Source organism: Myripristis murdjan, chromosome 17, assembly GCF_902150065.1.
Source record: "Myripristis murdjan chromosome 17, fMyrMur1.1, whole genome shotgun sequence".
Taxonomy (NCBI): Eukaryota; Metazoa; Chordata; class Actinopteri; order Holocentriformes; family Holocentridae; genus Myripristis; species Myripristis murdjan.
In genome coordinates, this window is record NC_043996.1 from 24,330,719 (window position 1) to 24,346,916 (window position 16,198).

The following is a 16,198-nucleotide window of genomic DNA, read 5'->3' on the forward strand; positions in this document are numbered from 1 at the left end:
CATTCTGCAATGCATAGGACTTTCACTAATCGGTGCATGAAAGTGCATATCAGTGTGATCTCTTAAATTGTTTGCTTGAGGAGAAAATAAAGAAGGTTAGCCAGGTGGAGAAAAATGTATCTTGTGAAAAGGGTTTGGAGATAGACAAGAAAAAATTGAGTCAACATCCAACAAGTCACAGTGAAATAGTGTCTAGTTAGTGTCCAAATATAAAAAGTGGTTTTGAGACGGGACTGGGTTTTGGGAGGCCCATCCTGCGTTCCCTGCAGGTAGTTATCTCTCATATTCAGTTGTTTTCATGTCACAAGCCCCCAAAATAGATGCACATTAGAACCAGGGAACTCCATTTGATTAAACCTTCAAGCAGAGATCCATCTGGAAGATTTTTACTGTTGTTAAATTAGCACTGACTTGTAAAAACCGTCTACTTTGGAAAGAAAATTGCACTGTGAAATCAGTCTATTATCAGAATCATGATTCTTGTATTTTTTCTAAATGGGATAATTTCGAGAGAATTTTATAATCCTGAAATTAAACAGTTCTTGATTTTGCGTGGAAGCCCCTCGAGGACTCCTGGAAGTCCTTGGACCCAACATTGAAAAATACTCAAAGCTGAACTGCGCACAGAAGTGGTTAAATTAAAATAATGATAGAAAAAAACTGGCAAATCATAATAAAGAATCCAGTGTGGTTCTGAAAATGTTCTTTTAATACTGCAATTCTGCCACTGGCCAAGTGTTTAGAACCACTCTCTGGTACTACATAGAGCCCCTTCTGTTAAGATTGACAGCCCTCCTTAATGTGCAATATTGCTTTGTGGACTATTCCCTGACTATAAATAGGCCTAAGCAGTATTAGCGGCATTAAACTGATTATTGTGAATAGACCATATTTCACGGAGAGGCAATCACTGAACACAAGATCAAGCAAAGTAGTAGTTGTAATACCTTTTCAGATTCATTCCTACACTCTACATATAGTGAAATAAATTTGGTTGCCTTTTGAGAAATGACAAGTTTTATAGCCGTGATGTACTGGCAAATAAAAAGGTTGGTCGAGTATGACCTCCAGTTAATGATAATCATGAGTCATCATGAGTCAAACAAACAACAAAATAAACAAAAAATTGTTTTTTCTTCACAAATGTAATACTTTATGTTTTTTTTTTCTTCCTTAAAACACCATGTCAAGCTAAAGAAGAGTCTAAGCACAAGTCCACTAGTAATAAGCCCAGGTCAAATCCATGTAGGCAGTCTTGCCCTTTGCCCTCATGGTTTATAGTGACCCACATATCATTTTACCTAATCTCTAATATATGTGCATTTATCTATTTTTACTCATGACTGTATGTCTAAAATGCTTCCCCATGCAACAGGAACACTCTCAGCACTTAAAGACCTGGATGCATCTAATTTTCTGTACTAAGCCAATAAACTAAGACTGAAGATTACGTCTACAACATGAAAAGTAAACGACAGATAGATAATTTTTCAAGCCCTGGTGGAGGGGTAATAAAATACTCATCTGTTATATGAAATGGAAATATCACTTAATATCAGCTTATCTATGGCTTAAATGAGTCCCAAAGCGTAAGTTATTATTGGCTTGAAATGCTATACTTGACACTGTGAGCTTGAGAAACAATGTGTGCAAATACAGGCAGCCAAGTGGGGCCCCTCCTGTCTCACATGGACATGGGCTTGCCCCTGTGTGGGCCCCTGTCCCGTGATGAGTGATGTGGCGTCCCCTGGTGGGAAAATGCACAGGGCTCTGTGTTGGCAGCTCATAGCCAGCAGCTGAAACCAGAGAGCTATATTTACACATTCATAGTTGTGCCATTAGTAAGTGCTGAAGAAATTCAACCAATATATTTTTAATTTGATTTCTGCACATAGGTACTGGTTTAAGTCATAACAGCCATAAAATGTTCACATTTGAATGTTAAAATATACATTTGTTGTTTTTCGAGTTGACTCTGAAATAGTTCAAGATCAATTCATGTGGAAATATTTATCTCGAAGTCCAAGAGTATCTTCATATGTATTTTTCACAAATGATCCAGCTGAGATCATTTAGATGATTCAGAGAAACTTTGCTAAAGTTTACTGCAAAACTTTATGAGAAAGTGCTTTGTTTTTCCTCTGTTTCCCACCATTTTATAAGGTATACATTAATTTTTAGCTTTAAGTCAGCCTCCAATTAGAGACTTGTATCTCTTCATGAGAAAATAAACGTTAAAGACTATTAACAAGTAACAGACTTCATTGATGGAGCCTTTCAAATGTAAATAAAAGCATGAGAACATGCTGTTTTGCACAGCAGTTTTCCCAAGTTTACTGGGGTTGTTTGGCAACTGGAGACACACTCACTGCCAAATCCTTCCAAATCCAACACAAACAACACAAAGAAATAAAAAAGATAAAGCGATTGTGGCTAAGGTCCACATACATAAAATGTTTACTCTCAGATATCACCAACCTCAGCAACCTTTTACTTGCACTTATATCAATGCGGCGGCATGCACGGTATTTATAAAAACACCAAATACATAAAAAATAGAAATTGCACATTCTTCAGAAGGGGGTCCATCTGTGAATTGTCAGCATTGTCCTTCTGTGGGTTTGTGTGTGTGTGTGAGTGTGGGTGTGTGTGTGCCTGGTAAAGTGAGTGGGTGCTGGCATGTGGATGTCACCCTTTGCTTTGTCCATGCCCTTCCTCCTAGGCGGGTAAATGCCGCTTCAGGACGTCCTTAGCATTGCCAGGCAGAGTTTCAGGAAAGTTCACATCAAACTCCACCACCAGATCCCCTCTCTGCTCAGGGTTTTTTGGGAAGGGGAGACCCTGTCCCGCAACTGTCTTTCTCATGCCAGGTTTGATGACATCCGTGATCTTCATGTTGCACGTCTTCCCGTCTATCGTAGACACGGTTACCGAACATCCACACAAAGACTGCAAAGACATGAACGTGGGAGTCAGAGATTATGACAACGAAGAGAATGAGTAATGCAACAAAGCATGCACAAATCAGTTCCTATGCCAGACGTAATGCTGGATTTTCCTCCCCATTATATCAGAATACGGACAGATTCATGAGGGCTCAAAATAAAATGTGTACAAGTTGCTATGCTCCTTGCAAAATACTTTCCTTAACAAATGGCAGCTTTCTTAAGTTCTACTCCTACCTTAAGTGCACCAACAAAGACTCTCTGCTGCTAATTATTAGTTAGGAACATGACATAACTTATGCAATTTGGTTGGGATTTTTTATCAGCGCCATCAGTGCAAACAGCTTCAACATGGCTGGGAACTAGATTGAACAACAATCCCTTTTGGTTATATGGTAATTTTCTACCCGTTTATGTGTACAGAACCATAAACACTGCAAATCATACAAAATTATTCCTTATTCATGGTCACAAATGTGTTTACTATGCTTAGTGAGGTTATGTTTTGGAACAAATGCTGAATATCACTCCTTTTCAGAGAAGGAATGGGGCCTCTTGGGATTGGAAGTCTATAATGTGATTTAAAGGTTATTTAATTTGTCTTTTGTTCTCACAGAATGACTCATGTCAGACTCATGTCAACATCCCAGGACATGCTGCAGAGCAGATCTGCAGTTGTTCCCGTACAGTGGTCAAACTATTCAGAGAAGAGGTGATGAGATCTGGGCCTGATCATTGAGAGCATTAGAGACCATATAAGTACATCTTGCACCGTGTGTGCGTGGGCAGGCCTCTGCTTCTCTGCCCTCCTGGTGATACAGCTCCTATTTCTCAATGTTCATGATCCAAATTACATAACTAGACAGGCAAAGTGCCTGAAGTTCAATACTATGCTCATTCAGTGCACCTGCACTTGACAGGCAGAACAAGTTGGCCTGAAGACTGCCCACATTTTATTGATTTCGGCCAGGCTTTTCAAAGTCATGAGCATTAAAGCATCTCTTGCAGGCAGATTTAAGGTTATTCTGAATCTGCCTCGTGTGTGACTAATGTGTCTATCAGATGCTATTAATATTGGTACACTACACTGATGCTTAGTCAGAATGCGGGCCAAAATAGAAAATGCCTCACCTGTCGTAAGCTAACCCGCACAGGATACACAATGTTAGAGCCTTCCCGCCTAAAGTGTGGGTGTGGCTTGTCCTTGATGACGAAAACAATGTCGGCAGGAATGGTGGTGGGCGACTCATCTCCCTCCCGTGGAAAAGTGATCTTGGTGCCTTCTTTCCAGCCCCGCTTAATCTCGATAGTGAGAATCTTATCCTCAGTGCGCATGGTCCTGCCATCCGGGTTTAGCCTTTTGCGAGAGATTTTCATCCTCTTGGTGCAGCCGTGGAAAACCTCCTCCAGGGAGACCCTCAGTTCGTGGTGGATGGCCGGGTCTTGCTTCCGCCGCTGCTGCCCTCCGAGGCCCACGTGCCGCTCACGAGGGAATCCGTTCAGGTTGAAACTGGTGAAGGAGCCAAAGGGGTCGTTTCCATCCACCTCCATGTCCTCGTCATCTCTCCCGTTGGCCTTACGCCCAAAGAACATCTCAAAGGGGTTAGCACCTCCAAAGAACGTGGCAAAGGTGGCGTGCGGGTCCCCGTGGAAGGTGTAGGTGAAGTTGCTGCCTTGTCCATCACCAGTGGGCCCGTTCCCTCCCTTGAGGCCTGATGGGTGGCAGAGATGATTCATCAGTCATGACATTTTAAAACTGAAGAGCTTTGTGCCAGAATGGACTATCTACCCATCTAAGTGATGACTACTTGTGCAAAATGACTGACAGCACAAGATTATGGTGCACTTTAAAAGGACATTAGGGGGGCTGAATCCTTCATGGACAAAATGCTAAGAACAGAACATCCTGGAGCGATTTAACAATGAAGTTAGGTAATGACTGTCCCCCTGTTATGCATATACTGAAGCCTATATTGTTATACAACTGTCAATATGTCAGTACAAATGTGTAATTACCACGTCAGTGTTGGCTGGCTGAACTGGGATTTTTCCCCCCTCAATATCCAGTATGAATATGGAGAGGGGTTGATAATACCAACCTCCATCAGGAAATAAAAGCTTTAAGATCACATACAACAGCATCTTTGCACTATATAACACAATGCAACATAACTGGGCTTTGACTGGGCTTTGACTCAAGGAAGAAAATGGATTTTTTCCCCCCATGAACACCACCCACATTTGGGGGGAATATGGAAGGTGCAGACTTTTATTTCCCGCACAACAGGAATAACGGGACTCAGAGCAGCAAATAAAAACTGGAGAAATCCTCATCATAAAACGCAAAGAAATGTAAGCGCATATGGTCTGCCAAACAGCTGATGTCTAGGCCTGCTTCTCGATACAGAATGTGACTTGAATTACAGCCAATTCTATTTTGCATTCAGCAGGGATTTTTTTTTTTTTTTTTTTTTTTTAACATGCCTGATGTCTCACGGGTTTATTATAAGGAAAAATTTTTAAGGCAAATGAACACCCGTCAAACCCACAGTGATGATGCAAAAGCACACAATATTTACATTACCTTCCTCTCCGTACTGATCATATATTTCCCTTTTTTTAGGATCACTGAGGACTTCGTATGCCTCGGCGATCTCCTTAAATTTCTCCTCAGCATTTGCAGCCTTGTTTTTGTCCGGGTGCCATTTCAGCGCCTGCTTTCTGTAAGCCTTTTTGATGTCCTCGTCCGCAGCTCCTTTAGAGATACCCAGGATTTTATAGTAATCTTTCCCCATTTTTCAGCCCACCCCCCCAACAAAAGCCCCGGTGAAGAAGAGCAGATCGGGCTGTGTGGTTGACGGGCGGCTGTCAGCTCCAGCGCAGCGGCTGTCCGGCGGAGCGGCGGTCTGCTCTAGCGGACAATAGCAGCGCAGGGGGTGATGACCATTTAGAGGCGGCTCGTCACCGCTGTGGACCCTGTGTTATTTATCCGAGACTGGATGACCCTCTTTAAATAGCCACTGCGTCCTCCCCTGCGTCCACAGCGCCAGCGTCAAGCCCGATCTAGGAAACAATTCTGCTTCCGGTCAGACTTTCACATCTCAGCATCTTCAGTTCTGGCAAATGATCACCTGCAGAAGTCTAACATCCGTCATGCATGTGCAATGACATTATTAACACTCACTATCATTGGTAGCCTTTAAAAAAAAAAAACGTGATTTCATTTATTTGTTAATTTATCTTTTTTTTTTTTTTTTTTTTTTACTTCACATATTGCACCGTTTATCTTGTTTCTGTTTTATCAATTTGTCTTTTGTCAGTCTTTGCTTGTGAAGCATTTTGCAAGTTAGTCACTTTCAAAAGTAGGCCACAAATAAATTAATCAATAAATTGTATTATTATTTTCTATTAATAACACTCCTATTGCCAGGGTCGTGCAGAGACATTTGGAGGGGCAGGTGCTCAAAGTTAAAAGGGGGCACATGGAGCACAAATTTGAAACACCATACAGAAACATACCTCACAATGTAACTGGTTGAATTGTTGCAACCCATATTCATGAAGAATGTAACATGGAATCACAACATACCATATCATTGACACCTCATATATTTGTTAGAGGCCAGTGCAAAGCAAAAGTAGTGTATGTTTTACCTGATGAGGTACACTGAACAGCTTCTATTGAAGGGGCTGGTGAGGAGCCTGCTGCTGCTGATATTGCTGGAGGTGGGCTGTATTGATCTGAGAGTGTAGACACTAAAAAGAGCATGGGAGCGATAGTAGCTGATTAAACAAGTGTTATGTGATCATCACAGTGACATTTCATACCTTTTCAAAAATTGTACTGTATAGCCACGAATTTAATCCATTCATAATCTGCCCTTTATTATCCCTAGTGCTAATAATAAAGTAAAAAATAATTGAATGATGTATTTAAATATTTTTGTGCTTTTATTCAGTTTGACTATCCGCTTTGCGCAAGACAGCAAGGTTCTAGAAGTTAAATATTTTGTATGCATATTATATTTAATTTGTGTGTAAATGTTATAAACAAACAAGTACTGATATGTTTAAATGAGAGGTTGAGAAAATCACAATTCAAATTCTTCTAATTATTATTGTTATTGTTGTTGTATTTATACTGTAATAGTCCAAAATTATGTGAATATGCATATTGCATAGTTTTAGTGAAATAACATAGTTTATGCCTCATTGCCTCTAGAAACATAGGAAAAACACTGCTTGAGAGTAAAATAATACATGACATCTCTCTAATGCACTTTGCCCATGATAAGAGAAACATACAGAAACAAAAAGAAGCCTGACATACTTTTTCCCCGCAGCACGCTGTGTGTGGTTAACTCACTCACTCACTCGTCTGACTCTGCACACAGACGACACAGAGGATGCTCATTGCTCACTTCACTTCACCGCTGCAAAACCTACTCACCAGTTGTTTACTCCCTCGGGTCTTCTTCGGTTGCGGGAGACTAGCAGCTTTAATAGCTACATGGCATGTCTGGTCACTTCAGGGCAGTGAGGGCAGAGTGAGGGCACGTCGTGGATCATGTGACCGACCAAGGTAGATCTAAATTATTCTTATTTTGGGCCACACAGACAGACTTTCACACACACACTTACAATAAATAAATAAATAAAATAAAATAAAATAAAATAAAATAAAATAAAATAAAATAAAATAAAATAAAAATAAATAAAAATAAATAAATATCACCTTGACAACAGGGCACTTTGGGCATCAAGGGGCAAAGGGCCAGGTGCTAGCTTTGCATTGCCAGTAATATCTTAATAACTCATATTATGTTTGTTTTCTTTTTTTAATCTCACTGAATTATACATAATTAAAGGGAGACTATGTAATTTCCAATGGGAAGACCCCCCACTTTGTTATAATGTTGTGGTAAAGAATAAGGAATGCCACTCAGTTTTCAAAGGAATATGACTTAGAAATGCCTCAGAAGTTCAGGACAAATATTTTACACCATCATAACCCAAAATATAAATGCGTTTTACTCCATTTTTCTAGTGCATTTGAGATCAAAACATTAGATCCAAGACAGGCATTTAAATGTGTTCCATTGACTTTACTGGTTATTAGTCTTGGCATGAACCTGAGGGGTTTTATTCTCCCCCAGCCTCATCTTTAACATTAGTAAACAAAGTGGTGTGGTGTATCTCTACAAAGAGTAGCTTATCTAATTCCCTGATTCAATTAAATTGTATTTATTTACATATTATTAATTATTATTACTATGGTGACTTTGTGCAAATGCCATGTCTAAGAAAAAATTACATACAGGGACAACACCGTAAAACTAAATCTGGTAAACCCTTCAAAAACTGGCGTAGATTTAACTGTAGACACCAGATGTTTATTTGTTTGCAAAAATTACAAAATTGGGATAAAATACAGTAAATCGAGGTTAAACAAAAGAGCAGGTCTGTGGCATGATATTGCTTGTCCTATTCAATGTAATAAATCTTGAAATCTTGAAATATTTTTGCACCTATTCACGGCTTGCGTAAGAGCGATTTAAAACACAACTGTGATTTTTACTCTTGTGCCTCTGATCTTTATTAATTTGTGTCTTACCTCCAAAGTGCATTTATTTTGAAGGTAACTCATGTTGTTTTCCGGTTTTGTTGCGCCTTACCCCTGATTGATTGACGCAGTTGTGCTCCGGAATCCAGGGGTTCTTTCTAGAAAGCAAAGCCCGAGGCACGTCATGTACCATAACGGGCTCCTGTGGAAACCATCCAGGTGAAGAAACATGTCACTCCTGCCTGTTGTCCTGCAATAAACTTATAATAAACACGACATGACACAGCACAGTGACAGCTGAACCCCAGCAAAATACATAAGTAAATAAATATAAAAATAAAATAAATACAACTCCAGAAAATTTCCTCTAACTTCCAGTCATTACCAAAGCAAAACTATGGGCCCATGTAGGAATATTACAGGGAAATCATACCACAGATGATAAAATACACCATGAGATATATATTTCCACTGGAATATTATAGGATCTGTAACTCATGATATATACATGAACATGAACTCATGAACTTGACATGACAGACAGGGGAGACAGCTGTGTGTGTGTGTGTGTGTGTGTGTGTGTGTGTGTGTGTGTGTGTGCAAAGACAGTGAGTGTATATATTTTTAGCCTTTGTTCCAGTTCATCATTGTGTTTGCGTGTTTGTGTGTGCGTGTGTGTGAGGTGGGGTTGGGAGGTTGGGGATCTCTCTCTCTCTCTCTCTCTCTCTCTCTCTCACACACACACACACACACACACACACACACACACACACACACACACACACACACACGTCCAGACCATTTCCAGTTTACATTTTTTTTTTTTTTTTTTTGCACAGATTTCCCTCCTTCATCCTAATTCTTAATCTGGGAATTCAGTCAGTATCCTCCACAAACACACAGCAGGGAGCGTGAGGATGGATGGCGGCAACTGTCATCTGTCTGCAGCCACAGCGCCACCTGCTGGACTGCGGTGGAAATTAGGTTTTCACTGCGGGCTGCCGAGCGTCCTGCGGGCCAGAAGCACTCCTCACTGCAGCGGCCCAAACGCAGCCAGTGACTCAGCGCCAGCACGGGGCTGCAGGTTAATCCCACGGGGACTTTGCATGCTTTTTCCTCTTTTCCCCTTATGCACATGCAGCTGTGAGTCACTTTGCATTTTATTCTCAGAAGCTATAAGCTTTCATTAAATTTCATTTCATCAAAACAGTTTGTGGCTCCTTTTCCCAAACGAGCCATGGATCAGTTCCGCGATTTATTTGATAAGCTGGACAAAAACCAGGATGGCTTCGTGTCGGTGGCAGAGCTCCACGGTGAGATGAGGAAACACGGGATCCTCTCGGTGGATGACAAGGTTCAGGTAATGATCTCATAATTATCTGGATGGCACACACCCTCCTCCCCTCATTAATCCACTCAAGTAGTCACCATCACCTTAAACCTTTTAAATTATAAAAAATGTTCAATTTTGTCTGCAGAGTATTGTTGATAGTTATGATCAAGACAAGGACGGCCGGTTGGATTATAAGGAGTTCCTCAGCTACATGATGGACCGAGAGAGGAAATGGAAAATTTGCTTTCATGACCTTGACAAGAACAAGTGCGGTGAGTGTAGAAATTTAGGCTTATTTAAAAAATACCTCATATGAAAATATCACTATATACTCACACTATTACTCCCTGTATGACTATTATAAGAGTGTTATTTTACTTTGCTGTCTTTCAAAGTGTATATTGAGTTTCCCTTGTGATAGGAAATGTCTGCTCCTGGGTACATATGATAAATGTGAATTATTTCAGAGCAAAAAAAAAATGTGTTTTTTTTTCAAGGTCACAGATAGGAGAAAGACATGCCCCTTGAAGATATGTTTATAGTACACAATACACTGTGCAGTACTTCAGACAGACAACGAACCTTGTACTCATAAAGAATATTTTGCAACTTTGTCCCAGGAACTATAAAGGCTCTATCAGTAGTGTAGAGAATGGTTTGGAAATCAATCCCATCAGCTGATATACCTCTGTGTAATCCTATCCATCTCTTCTCTGATCAGGGGTGATTGACCAGGAGGAAATCATACATTTGTTTAAGGAGTTAGGAGTGGTCATATCAAAGCCGAATGCAAAAAGAATAATACAAATGTAAGATTCCTTTGCCCACTCCTATTCCCTCATAAATGCTGCAATGGAACAAAAAACGTTAATAACAATGTAGTGATGGGTTCAAAATTTGAGGCACTTTTCACTTATTCACTCTAACACCACACAAGTGCTTGCAAAATAACTGTGTAATGGTAATAATAGATTTTTTTTTCCAGACACAATGTGATCCCCATGACTAAAAATAACACAGAGCTGCATTTGAACATTATTCTTTCCAGCTGTTTTGTGATGAAATGCCGCAACAAACACTAGATATTAACCGCGGTCATGTGTTTGCCACCTCTAGGATGGATAAGGACAGTTCGATGACGGTGGACTGGGGCGAATTCCTGCAGCATGTCATCCTGAACCCTGCAGACAACATAGGGGAGCTGGTGTCCTCGTGGAAACACAGTCTGGTAAGAACGGCCTGCATTGTTCCCTCTCATGTCAAATGGATGATGATGAGAACCTTGACACTTGTCAGATCCATTTTAAAGTGATAATTAAGGCCCCTTCCTCCATTAAGAACCAAATAGAAATGACTGCTTGCTTAAGCATGAATAATTATTGCAATCAAAAGAAATTAAGGCACCACAAAGGGTGACACAATACAATTCCCCGGCTCCTCTGGCTGCAGGTTTTTGATGTGGGTGAGAGCCGCACAATGCCCATCGAGTTCCCCGAGGATGAGTCTGGCTCTGGGATGTCGAGGTTTGTTGCGGCGGCAGGACTGGCAGACGCCGTGTCCCGAACTGTGACAGCACCCATCGACCGCCTGAAGACCCAGCTACAGGTCAGCTCCACATTCAGGGGACATTTGATGTGTTTGATCTGACACATCAGACCTCAGAGGATGACAGAAAAACATCTGTTGTGGTCCTGGATGGAGGAGAAAATAGCAATAACTTGACAGCACCATATTCAATATAAGCATAAATGATTATAGCACATACATGCATGGCACTGGTGAAATCATCTTAATGCTGGCTACACCTCAGTTTGCTCCAAAGTACTGTTTTCACTTTTAACTGTAATGTTTGATTTGCAAGCAGAATCACTTCCACAAATTGATCCCAAAGCAGCAAATTAACTCCAAGCTGCAGAGTTTTTACACTGGGGGTTATGCAGGAGGTAAAGCTCGCATGGCTGTTATGCAAATGTTGACTGTGAACCGTAACTGATGCATGAGACTTGAGATATCCTGGAGTAGTGCCATGTGTAACATTATACATATGTTTAATTATACATACCTTTCAGCTCCAGGTTTGACAGGGAGTGTCCAGGATGTGAAAACTCCTCAAAGGCAATATGAGTCTAATAATACAACCAGAACATAGCTGGTTGTATTATTTTGCAGAGTTTGCTCTCTAATTTTTAGTTTCTTTAATAGGCAAGTGCACCAAGCCAAACAAACATAACCACATATATACAAAGTGAGGGCTTCCATCAGAGTTTGCATTTTTTGCTTTAATTTTGAAAGATCTGGTGTTCCCTAAAGAAACGGAAGCTTGCTGGTGCATGTTGATCAATATTTGGTAGCAGCAGCTTTCCCTGCCAGGAGCTGATCCCTAGTTGGGCCATGTTATGCTATTTTTTATTCAATATAGAATCAAGGTGTATCTTAATCTTATCAGAGGTTGTCAACGTTGTTTTTGTACCAAAAACGGTTTAATCTGTTATCTCTGTAGGTGTAAAGATAGCCTGTTATCAGCCAACCAGTCTGCAGCTTCCTAGTTAGGTTTCTAAACCTAAGATGTTTCTTTTCCTGATTCAGCACCAGCAGAGTTGAGTCATACACAGAAGAAACAAAAAAAAAAAAAAAAAAAAATGACCTGCTTATCCCAGTTGGATGGCTGCTGGATCCAGAATACTTCTGAGGACGTACCTTGTGGTTTGAAATGTTACACAGCAGCAAACAGTTAAAATCCTCTATGGGAGCCTTTGGGTGTGCAGATTTATCTGTTCTACATTTGAGTCATACAGATAACGCAGTGCACTGAAGCTATTATTGTTATTAACAAGCCCCAGACCTGATCAGCGTTATTGTATGTGGTTGTGTGTGTGTTTTGCAGCCAGTCCTTCTTTATACACATCATATATTGTAAAGTCTGGCCTGGAGCGGCAGTGTAGAGTGTGTCGAGATGCTTGGGAATCCCTTTGTTGAGCCTGCTTTTGACCAAGACACACTCACTTTATAGTGCAAGCTCCAGCAATGTTTTTTCTGCAGCCGACCCCGACCTCTGACCTCTGTGTGGACGAAGGAATCCAAGAACAGATTCTCAACAGTGTGTCACAGTGTTATCGTGATACTTTGTGCAGTATGTTTTGCACTGTCCCTTTTCACTGCATGTGAGCTCCTGATGTTCTTGTACCATGTGTTGCTGTATTTACTGTGAAACCCAGAGTGACAGTGTGTCTCAGTATGGGTCCAGATGGCCGCACAGTTATTGTTCTTTGTTGTTAGAGGATTGTGATGACTGTGTTTTCTGTGTGCTGTGCAGGTTCATGGATCCAAGGCGTTCTCCCAAGGCTTTCAGGAGCTGCGGGCGGGGGGAGTACGGGCCATGTGGCAAGGCAACGCTGTTAACATGCTGAAAGGAACGCCACAGTCCACACTGCAGTGTCTTATCTACGCCCAGGTGAGACATGACAGCCGGGCTCTCATGCTGCCTCTATCTCTCTCTCTCTCACACACACACACATACACACACACGCACACATGCACACACTCATTAGAGAGTTTATTTTAACCAGCATGAGGCATGAGCTGGGTAGGGTTTGTAACAGAGGACTGCTCAATGAGTGAGACATTTAACAGTAAGAGGAAAGTAGCTGAAAGTCACTTCATTATTATGTTTTTGTCTGTGGCTGACAGTTTATCCTGAGGCAGCGAACCTAACTGGTTTTCCATGATGCTTATAGTAAATACTAACAATTATTATTATTGTAAATAGTAAGAATTATTTGCCAGCATTGTTACAGGTCATGGAAGTTCTGTAAATTCATGGTATTTTGACTTCCACACAGGAAAGTCAGTTAAAATAAAAAAAAAAAAAAAAATTCATTCATCATTCGCTAGTGACTGACAAAAATGTAATTTTTGCTTTCCATTGCATTCACATTGTGTTTGCCTCCTCTGCAGATTAAAACAGAATGATAAACTTAGATAAATTTAGGTCAAGTAAAAAACATACGCCTAGTTTAGTTTAGTTTATTATTTTGCACATAGTAATAATAATAAGAATAATAAAAACTGCATAATACAAACAGTATACAAAATACATGCAAAATATATAGATTGGGAAGAGAAAACAATAACTTAAAAAAGAAAGAAATGTGCAGGAGGAGCCAAAAAAGCCATAAGGGCGTTTTGGGTGGCCCTCCTGAAATGAGACATAAATAAAAGCCAATACAAACAAATGCATGAAAAATCTAAGGAAAAACATGATAACTAAGTTCTTATAAGTGTCCTGTAAAAGAGACTATATTACAAGCCCAGTGAATATATTCAGACAGTGAGAGTGGTTCAACTGGTCCAAAAAGAAAAGTAAAGTCTGCTTCTTAAAAAAGTTTAGACTGGTGGGATTTCTGATCTGATCTGGGAAGAGAGGTCCTCTGAGTCTGATGGAAAATTTGGAAAAGGTTGTCCAGATGGAGGTTATTGGCTGACCTTGTATTGTAATCATGGAACTGAAATAAATTTTGAAAACAAACCAGGAGTTAGTTCTCAATAGATTGAAAAAAAAAAAAGAAAGAAAATTTGACAGTGGTTTACATATCATAGGTCATGGAAATACAACATTTTAATCATGCAAACTCGGGGAATTTTATTTTGCCAGCAGACTGTGCACACTGCTTTGCCAACAGTTTGTGACCGGGTGTGTGTGTCTGCTCCCTCCAGATGAAGGTGTACATGCAGAGCAGGACCCAGGACAGCCTGTCGGTGCAGCAGCGGTTCGGGCTGGGCTGTGTCTCTGGCGCTGCCGCCCACGCTGCCTTCTATCCTTTAGAGGTATCCGAGATCATTGTCAGGTCTGAGTGCTTCAACATTTCTGCCCTGTCTTATGTTTCCTAGGAGCAGCTGCACACTTGGTTTAATTCCACAGTTTTGAAAACATCAATATACCATTGTTGAATTAATTATGGTGCCTTGGTGTAATTATCCTAAACAATTGGCTGAGATAATTAGTAGCCTCTATCTCACACCAATTTAATCACAAATGCATGAACTACTTGTTGATGTAGGTTTGTGTGAGTAATTCCTGTCCTCTTCTCTCTCTCAGGTGTTGAAGGTGAGGCTCAACCTGCAGCAGGCCGGCTCCTATAATGGGGTGATGGAGTGTGCCCGCTCTATTTATAGAAATGAGTCTTTAGCTTCCTTTTACAGGGGATTCAAGCCCAGCATTCTCTGTATGATCCCCTATGCAGGTGTGGAGTGCGCGGTACATCAGGTGAGCAGGAGCAGCGATCCAAGATGACGTTCATCTGAAAGGCAGGCGACTAATTTAATTTATTGGCTTCTTATTCTTACAGTCAATCATGACCTGGGCCAAGAACGATCCGACTTACAACAGCGACACCAAGCTCTTTTTCTTCAGTTTTGTGGCCTTTGCCTCTGGACAGGTGACCAGTTACCCGCTGGCAGTGATCAGGACTCAACAGCAGGCGCAGGGTTTGTATCTGCTTTAGACTCATCGAACACTTACTTCCTTTGTGGGTTCAGCCATGTTTTTACTCATATTCATCTTTCTTGTTTTGCAGCTTTCTGCTCAGTTTCAACTCCAACCTCAAGTGTGCTACAAGGACTTATTGGAATCTATGCGAGACATGGAGTTCGAGGATATTATAATGGAATGGGAGCCAGTTTTGTGCGGGCCGTCCCGTGTGCCCTGCTTAACTACACTTTAACCACAAAGCTAGAAAATCTATTCTCCTCAACTTAGTCTTTAACTTGGCAAAATAGTTTTCTTTGCACTAGATAACATCTTATGCTGAACTATTGCCTTTTAAAAAAGTTTTTCAGGGATGCAATCAGGGAACTAAAAGAAAAGGGAAAAATAGGAAAACTGTGATGTGTGTGTCCGAGAATAACTGAAATCCTGAAAGTCTGAAATAATTTATTGAATTGCAGTGATCTTCAGGGGACACAGACTTCTTAATACCTCTATGGCTACACGCTGTTGAAAGCCTGTAGTTTATGTAATAGTTCACCACTGAAAAAATGCATGGGAGGACCTGAATGCAACACGCTGATGAGTTGTGAGAAATGAATTTGTTTGCCTGGTTGACCTGAAAGACGCCACTGTGACTAAATGTGATGACAGCCCTGCTGTATCAGCTGAGGGACAGGGGAGCAGTGTTAAACTGTCTGGACAATAAATTTTATTTCCTACCTAGGACTCCTCGTCTTGTTTCCCACATAACTGAACAATAACTTTTATGCCCTTATTCCCATTTTTGCACTATCGCATTTGTTGAGTAGGACTGAAGTTAGACTATAAACCCATGCATTTGTATGTCATTTGCAGATGTTATTGGTGCAGCA

The 16,198-nt window shown here is 40.8% G+C and overlaps 2 protein-coding genes across 2 annotated transcripts; one reads left to right on the forward strand and one right to left on the reverse strand.

Annotated features, from left to right (window-relative positions):
* Positions 1–1,842: 1,842 nt before the first annotated feature.
* Positions 1,843–5,991, reverse strand: dnajb4 (DnaJ heat shock protein family (Hsp40) member B4). The gene is made up of 3 exons (XM_030075276.1): positions 5,530–5,991; positions 4,077–4,657; positions 1,843–2,949 (listed from the first exon to the last, which is right to left on the reverse strand). Exons 1-3 carry the CDS (start codon positions 5,738–5,740, stop codon positions 2,719–2,721), a joined length of 1,023 nt encoding a protein of 340 aa, XP_029931136.1. The 5' UTR covers positions 5,741–5,991; the 3' UTR covers positions 1,843–2,718.
* A 3,537-nt stretch (positions 5,992–9,528) lies between these two features.
* slc25a24l (solute carrier family 25 member 24, like) lies at positions 9,529–15,956 on the forward strand. The gene is made up of 11 exons (XM_030074860.1): positions 9,529–9,592; positions 9,719–9,868; positions 9,987–10,113; positions 10,563–10,650; positions 10,958–11,069; positions 11,291–11,446; positions 13,155–13,292; positions 14,555–14,665; positions 14,937–15,104; positions 15,187–15,325; positions 15,415–15,956. The coding sequence occupies exons 2-11, from the start codon at positions 9,746–9,748 to the stop codon at positions 15,594–15,596; spliced, it is 1,344 nt and encodes a 447-aa protein (XP_029930720.1). The 5' UTR covers positions 9,529–9,592; positions 9,719–9,745; the 3' UTR covers positions 15,597–15,956.
* The last annotated feature ends 242 nt before the right edge of the window (positions 15,957–16,198 follow it).

Coding starts and splice junctions, on each gene's coding strand:
- dnajb4 (XM_030075276.1), bottom strand. CDS start 5,740: ATGGGGAAAGATTACTATAAAATCCTGGGTATCTCTAAAGGAGCTGCG. Junction 4,658..5,529: donor TGATCAGTACGGAGAGGAAG/GTAATGTAAATA, acceptor GCCACCCATCAG/GCCTCAAGGGAGGGAACGGG. Junction 2,950..4,076: donor TGCGGGTTAGCTTACGACAG/GTGAGGCATTTT, acceptor ATGTCTTTGCAG/TCTTTGTGTGGATGTTCGGT.
- slc25a24l (XM_030074860.1), top strand. CDS start 9,746: ATGGATCAGTTCCGCGATTTATTTGATAAGCTGGACAAAAACCAGGAT. Junction 13,293..14,554: donor AGTGTCTTATCTACGCCCAG/GTGAGACATGAC, acceptor TGCTCCCTCCAG/ATGAAGGTGTACATGCAGAG. Junction 15,326..15,414: donor GACTCAACAGCAGGCGCAGG/GTTTGTATCTGC, acceptor CTTGTTTTGCAG/CTTTCTGCTCAGTTTCAACT.